At 43.6% G+C, this 23,741-nt stretch overlaps 2 protein-coding genes across 2 annotated transcripts; one reads left to right on the top strand and one right to left on the bottom strand.

Moving 5' to 3' along the window:
• Positions 1 to 7,924: 7,924 nt before the first annotated feature.
• ARMCX3 (armadillo repeat containing X-linked 3) lies at positions 7,925 to 12,673 on the bottom strand. Its single transcript, XM_082864898.1, has 5 exons — positions 12,575 to 12,673; positions 11,970 to 12,049; positions 11,602 to 11,662; positions 11,256 to 11,326; positions 7,925 to 10,989 (listed from the first exon to the last, which is right to left on the bottom strand). Exon 5 carries the CDS (start codon positions 10,838 to 10,840, stop codon positions 9,701 to 9,703), a length of 1,140 nt encoding a protein of 379 aa, XP_082721024.1. The 5' UTR covers positions 10,841 to 10,989; positions 11,256 to 11,326; positions 11,602 to 11,662; positions 11,970 to 12,049; positions 12,575 to 12,673; the 3' UTR covers positions 7,925 to 9,700.
• A 6,740-nt stretch (positions 12,674 to 19,413) lies between these two features.
• On the top strand, positions 19,414 to 20,310 carry LOC309978276 (protein ARMCX6-like; the record flags this gene model as incomplete). Its single annotated transcript, XM_082864682.1, has 1 exon — positions 19,414 to 20,310. The coding sequence occupies one exon, from the start codon at positions 19,414 to 19,416 to the stop codon at positions 20,308 to 20,310; it is 897 nt and encodes a 298-aa protein (XP_082720808.1).
• Between the last annotated feature and the right edge of the window lie 3,431 nt (positions 20,311 to 23,741).

Genomic DNA, 23,741 nt, shown 5'->3' with positions numbered 1-23,741 from the left:
CATAAACCTTTCCTGAAGAAAGGAATAGGGAAAATGGAAAAGTAAGAGATATTGTGGGAGAGAAAAACAAGAATATAAGTTTATATCTAAAACATAATATTATATCATATATGAATACACATAAATATGTGAGAGAGTACATGGAAATGTTCATGTAGTTTTTGGTGTCTGTCACCCCATCCCTGTATATTTTACTGTATATTTTTTTCTTTCTGACTATTCAGACGTTTCCCGCAGAGACATAAATAGGATGAGCCCATTGGGAAATTGTATCAGCTGTTGGTTAAGCCACAGTCTCTACACAGCTTATTTGCCTGCACTGTGTTTTCTCTTGGACTCTAAATTCTGAGCATAGCTTTTTTAAGCTACAACTAAGGTAACCAACATACAATACAATAAAATAATGATAGCTGGAGCACTGTGTTAATGAGATACATTGCAAATCTGGAAGAGGTAAGAGAGACAGAGTGAGAAAACAAATGAATTATGGGTAAGAGTCTAAAGATACTTTCTAAAAAAATCTTTAATCTACCACTTAGGTAGGCATCACTAGGTATGTCTAAGAAACAATGTTTGAAGAAAATGCACATATAGTGAAGAATAAATGCAGAATCATAAAATTATTTCAATCAAATCCCAGTCCTGCCTCCAAGGGATATCTCCCAGAAGACCTTCCTCAGAGTTTCTATTCTCCAAATTTCTCCAGTCCCTTGTATTACTTCCACAGATGACTATTCATATCCATGTCTGTGCACTTCAAAACTTATATTATCTCCCACTGAAATAGAACTATTTAAGGAGTCAGATATAATCTTTAGCAAAATAAGTAATAAGAGCACTGAAAGGAGTACAACTAAAGCAGAAAAAAATAATTTCTGGGATTGAAAAACATGATTTTCAAATTTAAAAACTCAGAATAAATATAAGAGAAAATACATTCTAAAAAGGAGAGAATTTATAGGCACATCCTCTTACCTTAACAAAATAAAATTAGAAATAAATAATAAAAGATCACCATTAAACATAACTGCCTGACAATATAGCACTGTTCTCCATAATAACCCCTGGGTCAAAGAGGAAATTAAAAGCAAAATTGCAAGCTATAAGGAAAGCAAAGAAAAAGAGAATACATCATATCAAAGCTTATGGGGCATGGCTAAAGCTGTATTCAGAGAAAAATAAATAATCTTAATTACCATTATTATTCAAGAAGATCATAAATAAAAGAAATAAGCCCTATTCTTGAAGCATTAGAAAAGCACAATAGAACAAATCCAAAGATAGAAGAAATTAGTAAAGTTAAAAATAATGACCAGAAAAAACATTGTAGAAATGATAAATAAAAGCCTGTTTCTTTGAAAAGACCAATAAAATAAACACACTCTTCATAAGTAAAACTAAGTAATAACGGAAGAAAAGCAAAAGTATACAAATTATGAATAATAAAGGATTTCACTACAAAAATAGATGTGATTAAAAGAGTTATAATTTTACATATACATCTTCAACATCAAATTTAAAAATCTAAAGGTAATGGATGATTTCCCAGTAGAATAGAAGTTACCAACATTAACCCAAGAAATAGAAAATTTGAGTAGACAAATTACAAGAGATAAGATTGGAAATGTGATTGTAGACCTACCACTAAAAAAGGAATCAGGATCAAATAGTTTTGCAGTTCAGTTCTATCTAACATTTAAAGAGGAGATAATACCAATATTATTTACACTCAACCAGAAAAGAGGAAAAAAATTGAAGTTCACTAACGAATTTTATAAAGCTAGCAAACCTAAGACCAAAACATGCTAAAGGTAGTACATAAAAGGTAACTATAAATAAATATTAATAATAAATATAAAAATCAAAATAAAACATTAACAAACTATAAAACTTATAAACAAACAGAACTCAGAAGTTTGGCAATAAAAAGCTCTACTATGACCTAGTAGGATTAGAAAAAAATCAGCAGCTACTTCTAATGGGTACCAACAAGAATAGAAAGGAATAACTTAAACATTGAAAGTGCTTTTTACCAACAGTCAACAGCAATCCTCATTCTAACCATGAAATGCCAAAGTCATTTCCACTAAAACCAGGAACAAGTCAAGGTCATCCACAATCTCCATTTTTATTCAATAGTATTTTGGGTGATTCTAGTTATTGCAATAAGATAAGGAAATAAATAATTAGTGTAAAACTGGGAAAAGTTAAAAGCAATTTCTATTTACAACTGATATGACTGTATTTGTCTAAAACACAGAGGACTATTTAAAAATCACAAAGTCAATAAGCAAAATAGAAGAGATGGTGAGGCAAAGATAAACACAAAAAAATCAATAGCTTTCCTCTATTCTAGCAAGTTTTTAGGAAGTATTGCACTCTAGAGACCATGTGCTAACATTATTTTCTTATTTCTTTTGCTTAAAAGGATACATATTACTAATGAAAGGAGTATCCTCTATCAAACTCATCCATAGAATGTTTTAATCAATTGCCACTCCAACCAATTGTTTCAGTGTCAATGTGTCACTGATGTTTATTTCAGTTTTTTCATTATATTATTTTCTCTATTTGTACACAAGTGTCTTTTATAAATTTAAATCTGTATCTCTACCAGTTTTTGATAAGAATATTACTTTATCTTGTAAGTGTCCACCAAAATGTCTTAATTCATAGTGCTCAAGCCTTCTAGATCTGACAGTTCATTCCATGTTTCAAAAATATCGGTTTCTTATCTTCGGTTTCAAGGCACATGTGACAATATGTAATAACTCCCCTGCTTGGAAGACTGAGTTAGCTAGCGGATTTTCAAACTCTCAAATACACCGATTAGCTTGCTCATTGTCAATGCTTTGAGTGAAGTGTTGTCACACTCGTGTAAGTCACTTGCTAGACTACTTTTTACAAATTGTGGCATTTTCATAGCCCATAGTGCACTGTATTTACCCTTTGGTGTTTCAAATTTCTTCATAATAGACCCATAAACAATTAATTACTAGTATCACAACCCAATACTATTCATTCCAACTTTAATAAAACAGGTTCTGTGATATAGGACTTCACCAACAGTCTTCAGTGCATCATGCCTCAAAGATAGCAAAAAGAGCAATAATGTTTCCATTTATAGAGAAGAATAACATGTGGTAAATAACCTGTAACTAATAATCTCTAAAAAGTTCTGTCAAAAAGTGGAGAAAAGGATGACACATTCAATGTCTGGGGATGGGAAAAAGAAATAAAATTACATCTCTACTTCATACCACATACAAAATTATATACCAGAAGGATTAAACACACACACATACAAATAGCTATTTTTAAAAGCTTGAAGAAAATATTAAAAATTATTGTCAACTCTTGGGATAGGAAAAGCTTGCCTCAGCATGTCCAGAATCCTAGAAGCCATAAAGGAAAAGGCTGAATTATATGATTACCTAAATATGTAGCTCTTCTACAGAAGAAGACACCATGAACAAAGTTAAATGAGGTAGGATATGCATGGAAATACACACATGATGTATTTTAAGTGAAATAAAAGTTGCAGAACAGAACAATATACGGACTGTGACTTCATTTTCTGATAAAAATATGAATATGTGTATCATTTATGTTTAAATACACATAAAACACATTCATGGTAAGTAACTGTAAAAATGGGCGAGAAAAGGGCAGTTTTACATTTTAATTTATATTTTATCTGTTTTAGTTTTTAATAGAACTGCTATGGTTTAAGAAAATACAATAAAGAAGATTAAAATAGAGTTCTTTATGAAAAATAATCTCTCAGAGTGGTGTTAATTCCCAAATCTGTCTCAGAGTGGTAGTCAAATATCCAGATGGATGCATAATCCTGTCCACCAATGCAGAAGCGATAATATGGCCTTCTTCCCCAGATACTAATTTTTCCCCTTTCTAAGTTAAAACAAATATGTCTGGGACTTCTACTGATAGGTTTAAAATAGATGAAAAACAGGGCTTCCCTGGTGGCGCAGTAGTTGAGAGTCCTCCTGCCGATGCAGGGGACACGGGTTCCCGCCTGCCAACACAGGGGACACGGGTTCGTGCCCCGGTCCGGGAAGATCCCACATGCCGTGGAGCGGCTAGGCCCGTGAGCCATGGCCACTGAGCCTGCGCGTCCGGAGCCTGGGCTCCGCAACGGGAGAGGCCACAACAGTGAGAGGGCCGCGTACCGCAAAAAAAAAAAAAAAAATATTAATAAATAAATAAATAAATAAAATAGCTGAAAAACAATTCCAGAGTGTTACTAATATCTTAATATTTCCCCAATTATAGTCATTTCCACCTAAACACATGTGATGATATATGTATGACATATATTTATAGACATTCACAAGTTATGACATTCATAAATAAAGATTTAACTTTTATATCGGAAGAAAATCAACCAGAATTTAATGGAATTATAAGCGTCATGGTGCAATTTAATACTTCCAACTTTGGCTATAGATTACACAGACCAGCATAACAAGAGCTGATGACTGATGATGTTAAATAATTAGTGATTACAAAGAATCATTCCCCAAGTCAGCTTAAATGGATTTAAGATTTAGAAAATATTTTAAATATTGTTTGTTTTATTTGGTCTTGCCTAGATTCCATCCTTTTTAATAACAAAAAGAGAATCCAATTTAATTCATTTTAAATGATGGAAGAAGGTAAAAATTAAAAGTTTTCTTTTATTGATCCATTTCATTATGTCAGGGTTTTCATTACAGCTTATTGAAAGAAAGCCACAAAATTAGCAAGATTATAGTTAAACCACATTTTAGTAAAGACTGAAATAGAAATGGAAAAAAAACTAAAGAGGTGACAATTCATTTTGCTTGAGTTTCAAAAAAAAATCAATAACAAGTTATCATTACTCATCAAAAAAAATCCAGAAAAGAAAGATACTAATCAACATGTAGGAGAGGATGCATTGCAGATATTACAGTTTTCTCCTGTTGTAAAAGTATACACTCTCAAACTCTGTATGAAAGCTAATTGATAATATACCTTAATAGTCATAAAACTACCATCAACTGATGATCCACCTCTGGCAAAGGGGTATATAGGCAGACAAAATTTTTAATTGTGTCCAAGGAGAAAGGTGCTCTAGCTCTTGAATACAAGTATTTGATTTCAGCCACAAGTCAATCACCATAGCAGATGTGGATGCACCTGGTTCTACTACTTTGACAGCACTAACATCTAGCTAAGTCAGCTTGCCCTGATTCCTTGAGCACTAAATAAAAAACCTTCTGATAATTTGGTTTCTGATGCAAATTGACCTTAGGGACAGAATGTTCTTAGCAGCCAACACTAAGAATCTGATCTATTTGGTAATTACATTTCTTATAGTAACATACACTGTCATTCAGTTATTTTATTTTCAAAAAGAAATTCCACCCCATTTAATAACATGTTATGTCCATGTGCAAACTTAGAAAAATGCTCAATAAACAGAAGGCTCTAATGCCCAAACAAAGATGTTTGTATTACACTTACTCTTTCACTTTTTAAAATGTAAATGGTCAACAGGGCCAAAAAGTTACACTTAGCCCACTGCCAGTGCTGGATTGAATTCCATTGGCATGAACCTGTTAGGATAAAATTACCCATCCAATAAGGCTTCTTTCCCACCCCCTACCTTCTCCCTCCACTCAGGCTTACCCCCAAACCTAACATTGCCCAAGCCCTTAACACAAGGCCTGAGAGGGACCCAATGGAGAGGGGAAAGCATGGAGATACACATCTCTGAAAGAAAATATGTGTTAACCTGCTTGACACCACACCTCAGGGCAGAGCAAACCAGGGGTCATTACCCTAGTCTTCGGCACCCCGAGATGGCAGCACGATAGTTCTGGTTTAAAGGCAAGGAAGAGCCACAGTTTAAACAGAGAAATCAGAATAAAACGTTCAACCTGGGATGTGATGTAGAATGAATGTAAAAAGATAGCATTGAAAATAGTCATAATCACTCTTCAAAAAAACCATTCTCAAGGGAATTTAGCAGAGAAATTAACCAAACAGAGGCATAAACACAAAATTTGCCTGAACCACATCAATTTGCTAAACCTACACTTAGAATCCCTTTTGAAACAAGGCAAGTAAAATATGAATTTAAAAATAGAAAACCAGTTTCCTGAGCCTTGAAATATTATGCTTTGGGTGACAATTTATAAGAGAACTATACTCCATCTTTGTAAAATTCCCTTTGAACACATTTGACTGGGATAGACCCACTTAAATTCCTAAAACAATTAGATGAGAGAAAAACCAAAATAGCAGAATATCCTCTGAGTTTCTAATTTCCTCAGTTACCCAGAAGTTGCCATCCTCTCTAAAGAGAGGACACTGCCCCCTCCCTGCCCCGATGAGCTGCCACAATCACAGAACTGTGCCCTTCCCAAAATGTTTGAGAGTGGCAGCCTCCAATGTGAAAGCATGAGGACATCTGCGTGTGGCTGGGCCGGCCCTGTGGCCTCCCTGGACCAGGCAGTCACATATCTGTCTCACACAGCACTTACCAAAGTCTGGGTGATTCTGTGCCAAACAATACCAGGTGTGGGACATCAAAATTGCATGCAGTGCACATAGTGCTGTGCCGCGTTAAGACTGGTGCCTTCTCAGTCTCTGTTCAACAAAGGTCCAAAAAATCTTGGCATCCAGCCACACCCAGGTCACCGTATTACCACAGCAATGACAAATATTATTCTGTATCAAATGCCCACCGGTGCATGACCTGGTGTCATGGGGATTAAATGGTCATCCACAAAAGACACAGAAGCACAGAGACTACTGCCAATGGTCTCTCAGAAGGAGGAAATAAAAAAGACAAGTGCAAGGGAGGGAGAGGGAAGAAGAATGGGAAGGGATGAGAAAAGAGACCTGCAGGAGCAGATGGACACTGGTCAGACCTGTGCCCCTGCTGCACGGTGGCTTTTTATTACGCAAGTTGACCTCATTTTTCACCCCATGTAGAAAAGTCACTCAGCACCCCAAGTTCAACATGGCTTGATCTGAATATTTTTTAGATGTTCAAGATACAGATCCGGGTCAGGGGACAAGTTTGTTCTTGTTGTCTCTATTTTCTTAAGTATCTCCAATGAATAATTTTTAGTAGAAAAATAGAAAAAATTTAAATCAGGCTCTGAAAATTCATCTACAGTATCATCCAATTTGATGTATAGAATATATAGGTATATGGATAGTACAAGTGTCTGGAAGGGTATCCACAGTTGCAATTCTATGCTTCTCTCCCCAGCTGCCACAGTCCCTTACCCAGTTCTTTCTGCAGCCCTCCACTCTTACTCTCTGCACCTTCTCTCTGGGGATCACATCTACTCCAATGTCCTCAATTATCATTCATCCTCCAGTGGCCCCCAAATCTGTATCTATAGCCTAGTCTTCTCTGAGCGCCAGATCAACACATTCAAGTGACAATAGGGTGTATCCATCTGGATGTCACAGTTACCTCAAACTCAATTTATTTTAAATGGATTAGGCTTCCCCTCCCAAATCCTTTTCTCCTGCCTAATAATAGAGCAAGAAAAAAGTTAGTTCCCTTTACCCTCATCCCATCCTTAAAAATGATGTCAAATTAGCCCCCACGTGTTCATGATTCAGTAGGGTCACCATACCCAACAACTTTAAGCTAACCAGTCCTTGGTCCTTTTGTCTACTATAGGCAACATTAGAGTAAGTATATGGAAGCCTGAGGCTAAAACCAGATCATAACTGAACAGACATTTTACCCTTTCCTGGCCTCATGTATAAAGCAGGATAAGATCTCCAAACTGACTAGGAATATGTTGTGAGGGCGGGTGAGATCATGTCTGATGAAACACTTTGTGTCCTTAGAAATAAGAAAACCCTATTTCTTTGAGAAATTATTGTAACAGTTGCCTTGCAGGAATGACATCACTCTACACAGTGGTCACTTAATAAGTGCTAAACTTTATTGTTGTTATTATTTATTAAATGATGCTGACATGTGGAAGAATGCCCCCAGCGAAACAAAGGTCAACCAAAAAAGCTATCAACCTTGAATTCCAGGGAATTAAGCGTGCTCACTTTTCTTAATTAACTGCTATGTGCCAGAACATTCTAAGTATTTCCCATGTATTACTTCATTTAATCCTCACAACGAGCCCCATCTTCAGCACTCATCTATTATTTCAGAGAGAAAACTTCAACCCGTCTCATGTTTAATCTAAATATTTTTTCCACTCAGTACATGCTCCAATCACCTGCTCCATTCCCAACACTTCTTTTTCAAAAATTTTTGAAAAAATCAGTATTTGTTTTAGATAAATAAGAACACATAGATGAATAAAAAGTAAAAAGGTAAAGATTACTCTATCCTTCCACCCAAAGATAACCACTGTTACTATTTGGGTGTCTGTAATTCCAGAGTTTTTAGTGTCTACTTAAACGTCTTATATTCTCAAAAAAGTGGAATCATACTATGAATACTGCTATCTAACCTACCTTTCTCACTTAACAATGCATGATGAATATCGTTCCCTGGCAATATGGATTGCAAGTGACATATTTATCTTATACCGTGTGAATATTCTTTAATTTATTTAACCAATCCAGTGTGCTAAATTGTTTAAGTTGGTTCCAGTTTTTACTATTTTACACATTGCTGGGATGAACAGCCTTGTACATACAGTTTTTGGCCAATGAATCAATTATTTCTTTGGGACAAAGGGTTTACATATTTTAAGGCTTATGATATGTATTACAAAATGGCCCTCCACAAACCTTGAGCCAGTGTAAGCTCATTCCTACCACCAGGGTTTGAAAGGATCCATTTTGCCACACCCTCAAGCACACTGCACAGTGGGTGAGAGAGGAACTTTTATATGAATTCCAATTATTCTTTCTAGTCAAAATTATTTACTGGCTCTCAGTGTTCAGTGGGATAATATTCAAACAGTTCTCCACAAACTGGCTTCAGCCAGTTTTCCAAATTTATTTACTTCCCATCCTTACACTCTCCACTCTAAGCAGACTAGTCTCCCCCTTACTGTCATAGGAAGACTTCCTACCTCCATGCCTTTCTCACACCAGTCCCCCGTCACTCCCATCATACGGAATGCCCTAACTACCTATCCCATAGAGGACTCATTTTAAATGGCCACTTCCTCCATAAATCTGTAGCTGACTATTGTATCCCACAGAAACCTTTGCTTCCTCTGTGCTCTGAACGCACATATTTGACGATGAATATATGCTTGAGATATTGTTATCTTTTTGTTTGTATGTTTCTTATCTCTCCAACTAGATTATAAACCAAAAGACAAGGATGGTTTCTTTTTCTTCTTTCTTTTTTTTCCAGCATTAGCACACAACTTTATTGATGATATACAAATTAAGTCAATGCCCATGACAGGAGAGAGCTTATTTATGACGAATTGGTTCACTGTCACTTGTGCAGAAGAAATAGTAAAAATATTTCAATCTAGGCAGTGAGATAAAAAGCAACAAACTTGTTTTCAGAACAGGTAGTGATATTCATTCATCCAGCTTAGACCTGAAGACCAACTCAGATAAATATCAGCGTTGATGATACAATATGATATTCATTACTCAAAATTGGCAGCTGAAAGGATTCCTTTACCATATAAACAAGGTGGAGAAAAGGAGTAGTTTACAATGTGTGTTGCTTCTAAACTACAAAATCAAGAAGTTATTCCTGGCTCTTTGGGAACATATGCTCAGCCAGTTTGGCCATGAATTTTCCAACTTTTACTTTCACCAAAAAATCATGATGGCTTTCTATCCCCAGAATCTTATCAGCACACACTTGAAATTCTTTTAAAAAGAAAAAAAGTGAAACTTCGCTGAATTGATTCTGAGTAGGTTCATTTTCCTCCCATTTAAAATTGTCATTTATGTTCTCAAATATGACCAGAAGTTTAAGAATCACCTCTTTGTTCTCCTTCTTATTAAAGAGGGAACCCAGTGAAGATGGTACTTGGGCCCTGAGCAGTTCTCTAGTCATGGCTGGATTTTCAGCCAAATTCAAAAGGAGTTTCAAAACCTGAAATTTGGTTTCTTCATTTCCTGCTGAAAATAAACGAAAAAAGTCTGAAATGGAATTAGCAAGCATGTGCTGATACTCATTAGTAACAGTCATGTTCGTAAGCAATCTTAGTCCCGCCAGCTGCACAGATGAGTTCAAGCGAGAAGTGATTGTGTCATCACACACTTGATTCATGTATATCTTAAGCCTGCGCTGATTTTCAGCATTCACACTCAAGTTATTTAGGACAATTAAAGCCTTTTCCTTAACTATGGGATCCCGAGTATTGAGAATCTTTGCAACAATCGGGAGACCACCCAGATCACGAATAATATCTCTGTTAAATGCGTAAGCAGCATTGTTACCCAGGGCAATTAAAGCTGCTTCGAGAATATAAGGCTTTTCAGACATCTCAACCAAGCAAAGAACTTTTTGCAACTCTTGAGGGGACAAAATAGTATCATCTGAATTGGGGGAAGCCCTTTTCTGCACGGCCCGACGAGCCCGGGTAGCCCTGGCCCTTGCCCTGGCCCTAGCTCTGGTCCCAGCCTCAGTCCCAATCCGGGCCCAAGGTGGGTACCATACTATACCTTTGTTCTCACTGTTGTCATCATCATCATCAGACCAGTCATTGTACCTGGCCCCAGGACAGTCCCCAACATCATCCATGTCGCCAGACCCGCCCTCAGCCATTTTCTCCTTGTTCTGTTTTCTTCCCCTGGTCAGTCTATAAATGCAATAGCAGGCACCAGCCCCAATCACCAGTCCTGCGGTCACCCAGCCTACTTTCCTGGCGTAGCCCATGCAATCGTCCCTGACGATATCAGGGACCAAGGAACACAGTAGTCACAGGCTGGGGGAGGAGGGCTATGGGCCTGGCCTGGGTGCAGGCCTTCGGAGGATGATTGTCTTCAGCCTCTTCAAGGCCACAACAGCTGATTCTGGAGGCGGACCTTAGGGGGTGGAGGAAGGAAAAGGGGTTTGAGTTTCTCTTCTCCTTGTGTTGTCCCATGCAGAGAGTTGCACAGAGGGATAAGTAAATGAGTTCTTGGCAGGAAATGTAGATTGTTAACAAATTCTTTCCTCATTTCACTCTCCCCCTACCTTCCGCAGTCCACCCCCTCCCCAAGCCTAGATAAAGGCAACGGAGCCCATAGTTCGCTGGGCCCTCAGCCACCCCAACCTCGGGTGTTCCCAGGGAGTGGCACCTTGCACTAACCTCCTTCAGACAGGCAGTTTGCCCCTTCTTCCCTCCCCTGGAGGTGTGCCACGCCCAACAACCCTTGCAATCTGCAGAGAGACCAGAGCCAGTGAGAACTGAAGCCTTGATGGATTGACTGTTCATTCCTTGCTTTCCTGATTCACCTATCTAGGTTGTCAGATTTAAAAAAACAAAACAAAACAAAACCTCTCTATGCCATCCAAAACATGCATGTGCCTGCCCCTTCCCTAGCCTGAAATGGGAGGGATGTTAGGGAAATAAGGTAGGATTGGGTGAGCCTGTCCAACCGCGGGCGATTTCCAACCCCTCCCCCATTCCAAGCAGCCCCCACGCCCACACCGACCTCTACTGATCTGAGGAAACTTCCTCCCTCTTTTCAAGTGGTGCCACCTGCTACAGCAGACCTGCAGGATGACAGATCGAAAACATGGGGACTAAATGCTGTTGAGAGAAGAGGATTATGAACAAACTATCTGATAGGTTTCCCTTCTGTCATTCTCCCCCACCCCACCCCCCGCGACACACGCGCGCGCGCTCGCACACACACGCGCGCACACACACACACACACACACACACATCGCACGCCATTTCGCCACAGTCCCGGGAGTGCAAGAAACACACTCAGACTCAAACCCAACCTAGATTATTGCCATCTCTGGTTTCTCCCCACCCCCACCACCGCCCCGGTTAGGGTCCCCATTTGGTCTTACCCTCAAATCGACCTTCACCGATCGGGGTTAATTTCCTTCCTCTTCTCTAGCCTGGCGTAGTGCCGCAACCTACGGAAAGACTGGCAACCCGGGAGAGGCTCGGACCCACAAAACACAGAGCCATGGTCAGGAAGACACAGTCACAGAAAAACTGGAAACAGCCGCTACCGAGTGCTTGGTGGACGGACCGGTCCCCAGAACAGAAAACTCTTTCCTAATTCGGAGGCCTGGTTGTCAAAGGTTTCCCACCCCTATAACCCCTCTCGGGGTTCTGCTGACACATCACGTTGCACCCCCGCCTCCCCATGTCCAGCCTTTCCCCGCCGGCACTGTCCTGGAGTACTGGGGGCAAACACCCAGGCCGCAGCTCCCTTTCCAGATTATGGCCTCGGTTCCACCAGATTCCCACCTCCCAATCTCTGAGCTCCTCCCCAAACACCCCGCTGCTCACCATTTCGCAGCAACGAAATGGGCTGCGGGCGGGACAGATGTCTTGGAAAGCCGGCGGCGAGTGGGAGAGACGATGGAGGCGCCCCAGGACTCGCGACGGTCTCCGCCCTGCGCCCTCGGCCACCCCCACCTTCTGGAATCTCCCAGGCACTGACCTGCAGGGATCCGGGACAATTTCCTTCTCCTCCTCCTTCTTGCCTCTGCTGCAGGCCCGTTCGCCCTCAGGGCAATGGGGAGCTGGTACTCAGACGGGAACAACGACCAGAACAAGAAGGACTTCTGCACACGTCAGCTCTTGGTCACGTGAGAGCTACGTCATCCACCAACTCGGGTCCCCAATTTCCCCTCCCACCAGCAGTGCGGCAGAAGAGGGCCCGCCCCCCTCCATTCCCTCCCCCATATCAGGCCTTGTTACTCTTTCTTCTTTGCTAATCCCATCTCCCTGTAGTTGTGTTTGCCTTCCTCTGATTACCAGAAAGGGACAGCATCTTCCCCTGGGGTTACTGGCCACTTGTACTTTTTGAAAAATTGCCTCTTCCTTCCCTAGGCTCCTGGGGCAGCAACCTCTCCTTCCACCTCCCCACCTTCCAGCTACAAATGTCTACCGTTTCCTCTGAAATCTAGTCCCAGATCTGAAAAGAAAAAGCCATCAGAAAAGGAGACCTGGAGTGAGTGTGGTTTTTTCTTTCTTAATGCTTTTTTGTTCTTTCAGTTCTGCCCTCTCCCACCCCCAGCCTACATTCTTTTTATGAGAAAAGAATTGCTGTAAAGCTATTTTCATTTGAGAAAGAAAAAAAGAGTGGGAGTTGGAGAGTGATGTTGGGTGATGGCCTCCAAAAGTCCCACATTTTCTCACTTGCAGGGAGTGTTACACACTTCACTCAAAGCAATCTTAATGTCTTCTGGGGCCTAGCACATAACACAATCCTGAATGAGCTCATCAGTGTGTCTGAGGATACATAAATCTTCTGACTAGGCCAGTCTTCTAAACAGTAGACTTTTACTCCCATCAGTTAGCAGGGAAGAGGCATGGAGACCTCAGAAGCCACTGACACAGAAAAGGTTGAGTAGAAATCACAACTATGTTGTGGATGTCTGTCAGATAGAGGGGCACGCACACTGACAAATTGAGTGGCAGACAAAGAACATTACAAAATATACAAATAGTATCATCTTTAAATGAAATAGGTGTTAGAGGAACACTGAGACCAAGACAAAATTTGCTGAACTCGGAATCTAGCAATTAGTGTGAAACCTTTTCACTGACTGCTTTGATGAACTCAATGATTCATCTGTCAGCAATGAGAAAACTATTTAAGAGTGGGAAAAATAATAAAATAATGTCAGAACACGGGGTCTACAGTGGGATATGCCCTAATGTTTAAGATATAAGTTTATTATCTGAGTATAAATTTTAAGATCTACAGACCATATGGGAGTAAATCAAGAGTCTGGGAAGTTGGGGAACAGGCAAAACTCCAGGGAAATTCATATCGATGTAACTTCTGGAAGACAGTACTAGGATATGACTAAAATTTATTTTTTTCTTCCAGTTTTATGAGATATAATTGATATACAACACTGTGTACGTTTAAGGTGAACAGGATATGACTGAAATTTAGTAAGCAGAAACCAAATCAACTATATGATTCTGTATTTGGAGAAAGATCATGTGCAACAAGGGGGCTTATTTAAGCACAGGAATATATGAAAAGGAGAGTCAGAGGAAAGTGTTGATAGTTCCCACCCAAGCACTGTCTGGAGGAGAGGGAGTCTTGGCGAAGATGAATGGAAAAAAGAGCTTTCTTTGGCAGAGCCATCCCCGTGATGCATAAGTGTACTTCAAGTTTCTTAGCTGAGAGACTCTTCTTAACATGCACCAATGCCCTTGCTCTGACTTCAGGCTCACCACACAACCTTCTGAGGTTGTGGCTTCCCAAGGAGTAGCTTGTCAACAGGGAGAGAATGAGCTGGTAAAACTGACAGAAACCTCTAGTACCCCTGAAGGTTGTATTTCTCAGGATAAATTTTTCAGTTGTCATTCCTTTGTGAGACTTAGCTTCCCTTGTGGCCTTCTTACATGGAGAGAATGCAAAGATCCATGGGTTTGGGCATTCAGATATAGATTTATGTATGTCTCTATGAATGGGAGTCTTTCCTTGACAGAGGCATCTGCTCTCATCGTACAGACAAAATCAGGTATTGGTCATGAAGGGATGAGAACAAGACTGAACTGTAGATGCAACCTTGTCTACAATCTTGTCGGGGAAGCCAAGTAGCTTTAGCTTAGAAGACAGCCTTGTGCGTCACCATTTCAGAATTGTACCTCTATAACGTTCACTTAATGTGAAAGTGAAAACTAAAGCATGCTGTGGCAAATAGGCCCCCAGCACCTCAGTCACAGCTGAACAAAGGGTTCATATCCAAAGTAGTTAAAGGTCTCCTGCAAATCAACAATAACATCTGAAACAGTTTACATTTCTCTCTGGGAAAAGAAAGGAAGTGCATTTTACATTTTACATGCCCTGTCATTTTCCCCAGCAAAAGGGTGGGCATTGTGCCCAAAACAGACCAACTCAATACTCTCTTACTGAAATTTAAACCTTAAGCAGAGATAGAAAACCAAAAATCAGTGGAAGTATGGCATCCTGAAAAGACCATATATCAATTCCTTCTACCTAGACACCTCAGAGCTGATGCTGGTCTTCAACATTCGTTTAAGTTAAACAGGTTTGCTTTCTGTTGCTTGCAATTAAACAAAATTAACTAATACACAACACAAAAACAAATAACACAATACAAAAAGTAATACAGCTTTTTAAGATAACAATCTTCTATAATTTATTTTTTTCACCCTCCAAAATTCCATTAGTGTTACCATCTGCTGATCCTTTTCTGCTTTTGGATACTTTATAAATCACACATCACATGTGACCATATACTGATTTAAGCCAAAAGGTTCTTTCTGGTAGTGGCTTCACATAGTCTTTTGAAGGCTCGTCTGAAGAACTGCTTAAGGATTTTCCATTTTTGCTGTTGAAATATTATGTCAGGCAAATAGCATGTCCTTAAATAAATATTTGTTGGTGGATTTATAACGGAGAGAAAAGTAGATTTTAAATGCTAGTCTCGGGCTTCCCTGGTGGCACAGTGGTTAAGAATCCGCCTGCCAGTGTAGGGGATAAGGGTTCTAGCCCTGGTCTGGGAAGATCCCACATGCCGTGGAGCAACTAAGCCTGGGTGCCACAACTACTGAAGCCCCCGTGCCTAGAGCCCGTGTTCTGCAATAAGAGAAGCCACCGCAGTGAGAAGCCTGCGCACCGCAAGGAAGAGTGGCCCCCACTCGCCGCAACTAGAGAAAGCCCGCGTGCAGCAATGAAGACCCAACGCAGCCAAAAATAAATACATAAAATAATTTTTTAAAAAGTGCTAGTCTCCAGGTTCCTTGGTAGGAATTGTGGGTCAAAATTACAAAGTAAGAGAACTGAAAGTGTTATCATTCCCATGGGGTTTAGGAAGTTTAAGAGAGGGAGTGGATCCAAACAGAAAAGTTCTGACAGCCTGGGAGAATGATGGTCAGGGGTTATACAGTGGAATAACTGAAAAATATACCAAAGGGGAGAGATATTTTTTACTAATGAGGAGCGGTAAGAGTGGAGCTTTTGTCCTTGAAGGCTGGCTGAGTTGTGAGAATGAGTTCTTACTGGAAAGCCACGTCAATGACACTGAAGCACCTGCCTCTTTTAAGCTTTACATACTCCTTAGTTCTTTCTAATGTATATATTCAAAATAAATAAAAGCCACTTATATAAGTTCTTAGCAGCCAAAGATTGAATGATAACAGTTGAATCTGCGAGTTCTGTTAGTAAGGTTTCATAAATAGAATTCACTTGCCTCGGAGAAGCAAATAAAGGGCAATGAAAAGAATGGTGTAAGGAGATGATGGCAAAACAAATAAGGTAGGGGTTTAGAGAGATGAGCTGTAATACTGGTTTGTTTGGTCTATAAAAGTTTGAGGAAGACCAGAAAGCTGTGACATGTTCTTGACTTCTGAATTTTCACCAGCAAGGCACTCTGGGCTTCCTGGCTCACCTCCTGAAAGGGCCTCCCCCACACTGGGGCCCCTCACACAGGGAGCTTCCTGCTGGGGTGTCAGATTTCAGCGTTCTAAGAAAGAGGCTGCCTGAAGGGACTATATTTAGAGTATGACTCCCCACCGGGGACAGCTGAATGTCTGGGGACTAAGTTCTGCATACTTTGTCCCTGAGTTCTGGGATTATTCTGAGGGGCTTGTATGGGTGGTGCAGTAAAATTGTAACAGAAGGCAGGGAATGGAAAGGACTCTTTCCCCTGGCGACTGCTTGGGATCCTGTAAACCGTGCCTTTTGTGAGAGAAAAATGACGGATCTCAAGGGTTGTCGCAGTGATTTACAGTCACCCACAGACCCTAACTACTATTTCCACTGGAAAATGCTGGACACTAGCCGCTGCTAGGGGGACATACAGTGCACGAATGACAGATACCAGAGATATTTCTCCAGTGTAATGATGAAATGAAAATTCCATCTACCAAGTCTTATTTTCATCAATGGGATAGCAGGGAATCCTCTAATTTCTGGATGATTTATAGGTTACACCATGAAACTTCAGAATAGATTTAAATAAAGACATTTGAATGAAAAGCAAGCTCATCTGTGAAGTTACTAATTTGTAAGATTCATCTAAATTTGGGGTCTGCAGTAAGTCTGTCCTTTGAAGCCAGAATGAAAGCCATCCAGCAGTCCCCTCTGACGATCTCAATCGTGTGACGCCTAACACCAGGAGTTCAGCCAGGAAGAAGGGATAGTGGTTCACTTAACTAAACTGGTCACAATTAAAGCACTGACCACTTCACTATAGATTCATTTTATCCGTCAATTTATAAATCATATTGAAAGCACACTGGCTTTGTTTGTAATGATATGTTTTTAAATTTTAATATACTGCTTGAAAGCTGCTATTTCCTGTGCAGTCAGAAGAAAATATTTTCAGTGTGGTATAAATTAGCTTAAATCGATGAGGCCTCCTTATTAACTAGGAAATCTTGTTATATATACGTATATATATATATATTTGTATTTTCTGATTACAAAATAGTGTAGCTTGAATCAATAAAAAAAGGAAGGGCCGACGAAAACGAACATAAATATATTAAAAATACTAACAAAAATCTCACTGCTACTTGGGCTTTTCTTCCCCACCCCTCCGCTTAATTTTGGTGCAGAGACTGGTTGTGGGAAAGGGTAAAAATTAAGAAAGAGAGGACAGGAACTTCAGAGCCAAGGAAAGGATAAGACATTTCCCCAAAAAGAAGTATAAGTAATGATAGACCCAGGAAAAGATGCTGCCCCTTCCTGTAATTAGAGAAAGGCAAAGGCAAACACCAGAGAGCCACGGTCACTTCTGGTTTCTGGTATTGTTACACAGGAAAAGAGTGACAGGGCCCAGTGTGATGGGGGGAGGTACGGGGCAGGCTGGCGCCTGCCGCACTGCTTGTGGGAGTGGAAATTGGGGGCCAGAGCTCACTGGTGACGTGGTCGTCACGTGACCAAGAGCTGCCTAGAGCAGAAGTACTGCTAGTCGCCTCCGTCTGGGTACCAGCCCCCTATCACACTGCAGGCGTGTGAGGGAAGAAGGAAAGTAGCCCCGGACCGTGCAGATCGGTATGAGCGTGGGCTCTGCTTGGAGGGAGATGGGATGGGAGAAGGCCAAGAGCGCCACGGATCCACGTTCGGGCCGATGGGGGCTGTGTCCCCTTCTCGCCTACTTTCTAAATACCGCCGCCCCCCCCCCATGCCCATTTTAGTAGAGAGAACTGGCAGACTTCGGGCGGCGGGTGAGGGGAGTGAATGGCTGGTACAGAGACTCCGAGGAAAGAAAGGTTCCACAATCAGGGCACTCGTGTCCCGAGTGCTGCTCCGTCCACCAAGCACTCCGTCCCCTCGGTCCCCCGTCTGTCTGCAGGTTTGTAGATCTGTTGGCCAGTAGGTCGCTGGGGAAAGTCGCGGCGAGCGAAGGACCAAAGTGCCTTGGGACCGTGCAGGTCGGTGTGAAGGTGGGATGAGCCCTGGCCCCTGGGTGGGGGTGGCGGTGGGGATGGCGCAGAGGGGGTGCTGGGATCGGTGCGGGCCGGGTCCGAGTCGCCCCCTCCCGGCCCCTTCTTTCTCCACACCCCCTCCCATTTCAGTGCAGGGAAAGGGGTGTGGCGGCCTTTGCTGGGGAAATGGCGGACGCCAAGGGGGGTGGGGCGGGGAAGCCCGCGTTAGGAAAGTCAGGAGGGTGTGAGAAATATTTTAAACTCAAAGGCTGGAAATTCAGAAAAGCGGGTACTGGGACCTGTGTTCTCAGTACTGATCCATCCACTACACTTTCACTTCCCCAAAGGCGGCTGTCTTTCCATCTGTCCTTCTGCCAGACTGTCTGTCCGTCAATCACTGTGGAAGGCGCACTGACCACAGAAGACAAGAGAAGGAGAAGGAATTTACCTGACTTTGGTAGAGGTTGGTGGAAGAGACTGCCTCTGAGTCTTTGGGGGTGGGGGTGTGGTGGAGGAGACTACCTGAGGGTTAGCCTCTCCTGTCACCCTCCTGGCTGTCACAGCCCAGCCCCACCTCCTGCCCTTCTCTGTAGGCCCTGGAACAGAAATGGTCGGTCCTGAGGGTAGACAGAGGATGACAGAAAAGAACAAAGAAATAGTTGCCAAATAATCCACCTCTCTCAACAAGAACTCAAACTCCACTCTGTCTGCCTGGTGAGGCACAAATCCAGGCACAGCCCAAAGTCCTAATGTTATTTTTCACCCATAGATTCATCACAAGAGAGCCTCAGGAGCCTGGGATATAGACTGAAGACGTCTCCCCTCCACCATCATTCAGGTGGAGCCTTAAGAACACTCTTCATTCAGGTGGAGCAAGGCCCTCTCCTGTCCTGCCCCCAGGCTGGCACGGACCTGAGCATGGGCCGGGCTCGGGAAGTGGGTTGGATGGCAGCAGGACTGATGATTGGGGCAGGTGCCTGCTACTGCGTTTACAAACTAACCATAGGAAGAGATGACAGTGAGAAGTTGGAGGAGGAGGAGGAGGAATGGGATGATGAACAGGAGCTTGACGAGGAGGAGCCCGAGATTTGGTTTGATTTCACAACTATGGCTCGGCCCTGGAGTGAGGATGGGGATTGGAATGAACCTGGGGCCCCTGGTGGCACCGAGGACAGGCCTTCAGGTGGGGGCAAGGCCAACCGAACACATCCGGTAAAACAGCGCCCATTCCCTTATGAACGTAAAAATACTTGGAGTGCTCAAAGCTTTAAAAATTTCAGTTGTGTTCTTGGCCTCTCCAAGTGCCCTTTCATTCAGGGAAAAGTGTTGTTAGCTCAGCCCAGGGACACTGGTTTTTCATTTAGCCACGATATCAATAGTCATTTGGCCAGCCTCTCCATTGCTGGAAACACGATCCCTATTCCCGACCCTGCTGTTGAGGCTTTCTGTGCCCTGGATAACTTGAAAGCCAGTGTTGAAAATCAGGGCCAGATTAAGATGTACATCAACGAAGTGTGTCGGGAGACTGTGTCACTTTGCTGCAACTCATTTCTGCAGCAGGCCGGATTAAATTTGTTAATAATCATGACAGTTATTAATAACATGCTTGCCAAGTCCGTTTCAGACTTGAAGTTTCCTTTGATACCAGAGGGAAGTGAATGTGCTGAGGGGCACGTTGTGAAACCCTTGATGGGTTTGTCTGAAAAGCCAGTCTTGGCGGGGGAGTTGCTGGGAGCCCAGATGTTGCTCTCCTTCCTGTCCCTCTTTATCAGGAACGCAAACAGACAGCTTCTCCCAGAAATCCCGGCCTCTTAAATGGCCCCCTCCAACAGGATGGGACTGATCCACCCCGAACCAAAACCCGATCAGTGAACCACACACTTGTGTTCTCAATCAAAGACTCTGTAGTGGGTGCTATTGAAGATCCAGCCTTAGCCAGTAGCCATATCTCTGGGTGAAAGTTACACTTGCTAAATCCAGGACCACTCTCTTGTTGGCCAGGCAGAGGTTCCCACAGAGCTTTGAGTAACCTCTTGGTTTTGCAGTCTGCAGGCAGTGCGCATTGTAAATTGCTCCCTTGCGGCCTTCTTCCTGTGGTAAAGGGATCATTTCAGCTGTGTGGTGAAAGGACAACATTTTCTAGCCTGACAAGGGATGCCTTGCCTGTGGTGGTCTCCCTGTCTAAGCTGGACCGTCTTGTGGAGACCAGACCCATATGGGAGCTTGTGCCGAAAATGCATTGGTTGCTGCGTAGGTTGAATTCTTTTTCATTTACTCTCTTTTCTTCACGAGCCTATGGATGGTAAACCTGTTCAGCAAAAAATGTACACTCCCCTTCTATGAGTTGTACTGACTCAGCCTCGTCCACCAAGTCTGCATTTTTATGTATCACCAATAAAGCTGTGTGCTTTAGCTGGCAAAAACGAGAACATGGTACTTGTCTTTGAGTTTATAGTCTGCGTGAAGAGGAAGCCCAAAATACATGCTCAGTGCTAACTAACTGGGGCGTTTGCTCCTGAAGAATGTCCGCCTAGCAGTGCCCACAGGAGGCAGTGGAAGAGATGGGCTGCAGGGTTCAGGATAAGCTTGCAGAAGGGGTTGGGGGCGGGGCTGGGGCAGGGGAATGGGGTGGAGGGTGGAATTAAGAAGGACTGTTGGGAGGACTAAAGGAGACAGCACCTGTGAAGCAGGCAGCACAGTGCCTGATGCAGAGGAATCCTTCCCTCGATGAAGCTGTCTTTCCTCACCTGCTGGCCTCTTAGAGAGGAAGGTCAGTATCCTTGAGGTTTTGTCTACACATCCTTGGGGGCCACAGGGCAACCCATCCCTGCACAAGTTAGTGCACAGTTATAGCAGTAACAGTTGCTACTTGCTGAGTGCCTGCTTTGTGTTGTTCTCTCTCCTGAGAAGCAGCTGTGAAACCTACTTCCAGGCCCCCTCCCTTCCTTGGGATGCCAAGCTCAAATTCCTGGCCGAGTGAAAAGGCTTGGCCGTTGCTTCCTCTGGCCAAGGAAGGGCAGAACCTCCTTTCTGCCCTATCCCTGGTACTTCTGTGGGATCCAGGAAGGGGACAGTGGAGGCCTCCGTGAACCCCCAAAGGGGTGGGAGGGCAGATGCTGAGGGGCGTGGCATGGCCATGGCTGGTCCATCCATCAGGAGACATATTCATGCCCTCCATCCAAGCCCCTGGCACCCCTTGGAGGAAAGGAAGAACACAGCCCTGCACACTGAACCACTCCATGAATCTGGGCAACTCATTCCACCACACCCTCCCAACATTTACAGACCCCTCCCAGCAAGCCTCAGCCCCTGCATCACCAAAGCCAGGTTCCCTGCGTGTTTTTGATGTGTCGTGAGATGGTTCTCTTCCTCAAAGCCCTGGCTAACAGAGGGGACAAGAAGCTTCCTTTGGGCGGTGCTGCTTCTGAGCTCGGTGCCCTCTCCTGGTCTCCCTGGGATGTGACTCTGGGCCACTGCTCCCTGGGCATCAGCTGTGTACAAGTGCTCTGCCTTCTGACTGCCCTCCTCCATATAGAGCATAGTTTTATTTCAAATTTTTAGGGTTTTTTTTTCAATTTTTTCCTCCCTTCTCCTGGACTTTGGGGAGCAGGTGGGTTGCCACTCTCCTGCTTGTACTCATCCACCCCACAGTTTGGGCTGACTAGTAGTCACGGGTGCCTGCCAGGGACTCTGCCCCTTCCCAGGCCCTGCTGCCTTGATGGGCCAGCATGTGACTGTGGTTGCTGCAACATCACACCCCCAGCAACGTTCACCCCGCTGGGGCTTTGTTTGCTGGCTCTGGGGCTCTGTCTTGTTTCCAAAGAGCTACTAACGTGGTCCCCCCATTTCTCCCAAGCCAGCCTCAGGTGGGCTGGGCAGTCTGTTTCCCATGCAGGATTGCCCTGCAGGCAGCCCTGCATCCACCTGTCCCAGTGGAGCCTGCTGGCCGATGGTGTCTTCAGCGACACCTTACTGCTCAGCCTCTGTAATCTCAGCCCAAAGGCAGAGCATTTCTCCTTCCTCCTGGCTCGGGGTCCCAAATTAACACGTGCTTCCCTCCTGCTCTGCACTCTGCCGAGTCCCCCGTTTTGAGTCCTGCCACAGGTAGTAGGTCCACCATCTCCGAGGCAGGCATTTGGCACTTTCAGGCCACAGCTGACTCCTATCGCAGGGAGGGCCTCGGAGACCTTCTGCCCATCTCCTGAGCAATTCTGTCACAGGGCAGCCTGCCAGCATTGATGTGTCTCCACGGTGTGGTCTTGGCCCAAGTCAAGAGCCCCTTCTCCATTTGCTGGCACTGCCCTCCCGAAAACACTCCCTGCGTGTGGAAGCACAGGGCTCTGGTCTGCCCTTCATCCCTTTGTTGGTTGCTGTGCCAGGGCAGGAGCCCAGTTCCCAGTTCTGCCTACTACCGGGGTGCGGAGGGGGACTTCAGAGGGGGGCGTGGAGGGGGGGCACAGGGGGCGGGGCGCATGCCTGCCAGTCAGGGCCTGATTAAGACATTCAGAGGCTTTCAGCACTGGAAAGACTAAGGTGCCTCCTCCCATGCTTAATTCAAAAATGAAACAGCAGGGGACCACCAAGCACAAACTAACCCACCTCTCTTCTGCAACCAAATGAGCTTCTTGCCAGGTTTCCCCATGGCAAACATTAGACAAGGTCATCAAAGCTTGAGCTTGTCACACTCTGTGGGGAGATGCCTGCCTTGATGGGGTCGCCCTAGCCGAAGCTGTCTCTTTGGTAAATCTGGAACTGCCTCCACAGACTGCCCTCCAGCTCCAGAAAGGGCCTTGGATTCCCTTCTTCTTCATCTCATTATCTTGTCTACACTTTGTGCCTGTAGGTACTGATTTCTGCACTAACTCCCAGCCTGCTACATCTCCTGGGAATTTTGTTATTTGACGCCCCACTGCACCCCTCCCTGCCATAAGTGCAGGCAAGGTTGCAGACATCCAGCTTCCCAGCTGGTACACCCAGTCTCACACAATGCATCCCCACGGGGGCCCTTAGTGCCACTCTCAGAGCAGTTTCAACCACGATCCCCTCACTTTGAAATGTCACCAGGGACAGGCACAGCCCTCACCAAGTCGGTCTCTACGCTGGGCCACCACAGCACCTTTTGGCTAAGAGTGTGACAGCTGTGTGCAGCACTGCCCCCCACCTCCTCCTAGCGGCCACCGGTTGGTCTAAGATGTGATGGGCACTGCAGCACAGTCCTGTGGGGCATCAGTCAGTCCCTTGTTTCC

The sequence above is a fragment of the Leucopleurus acutus genome, assembly GCF_964270905.1.
Source record: "Leucopleurus acutus genome assembly, chromosome: X".
In the NCBI taxonomy this organism is placed as follows: domain Eukaryota; kingdom Metazoa; phylum Chordata; class Mammalia; order Artiodactyla; family Delphinidae; genus Leucopleurus; species Leucopleurus acutus.
The sequence above is the reverse complement of the archived record's forward strand: the minus strand, read 5'-3'. Positions and strand labels throughout refer to the sequence as shown.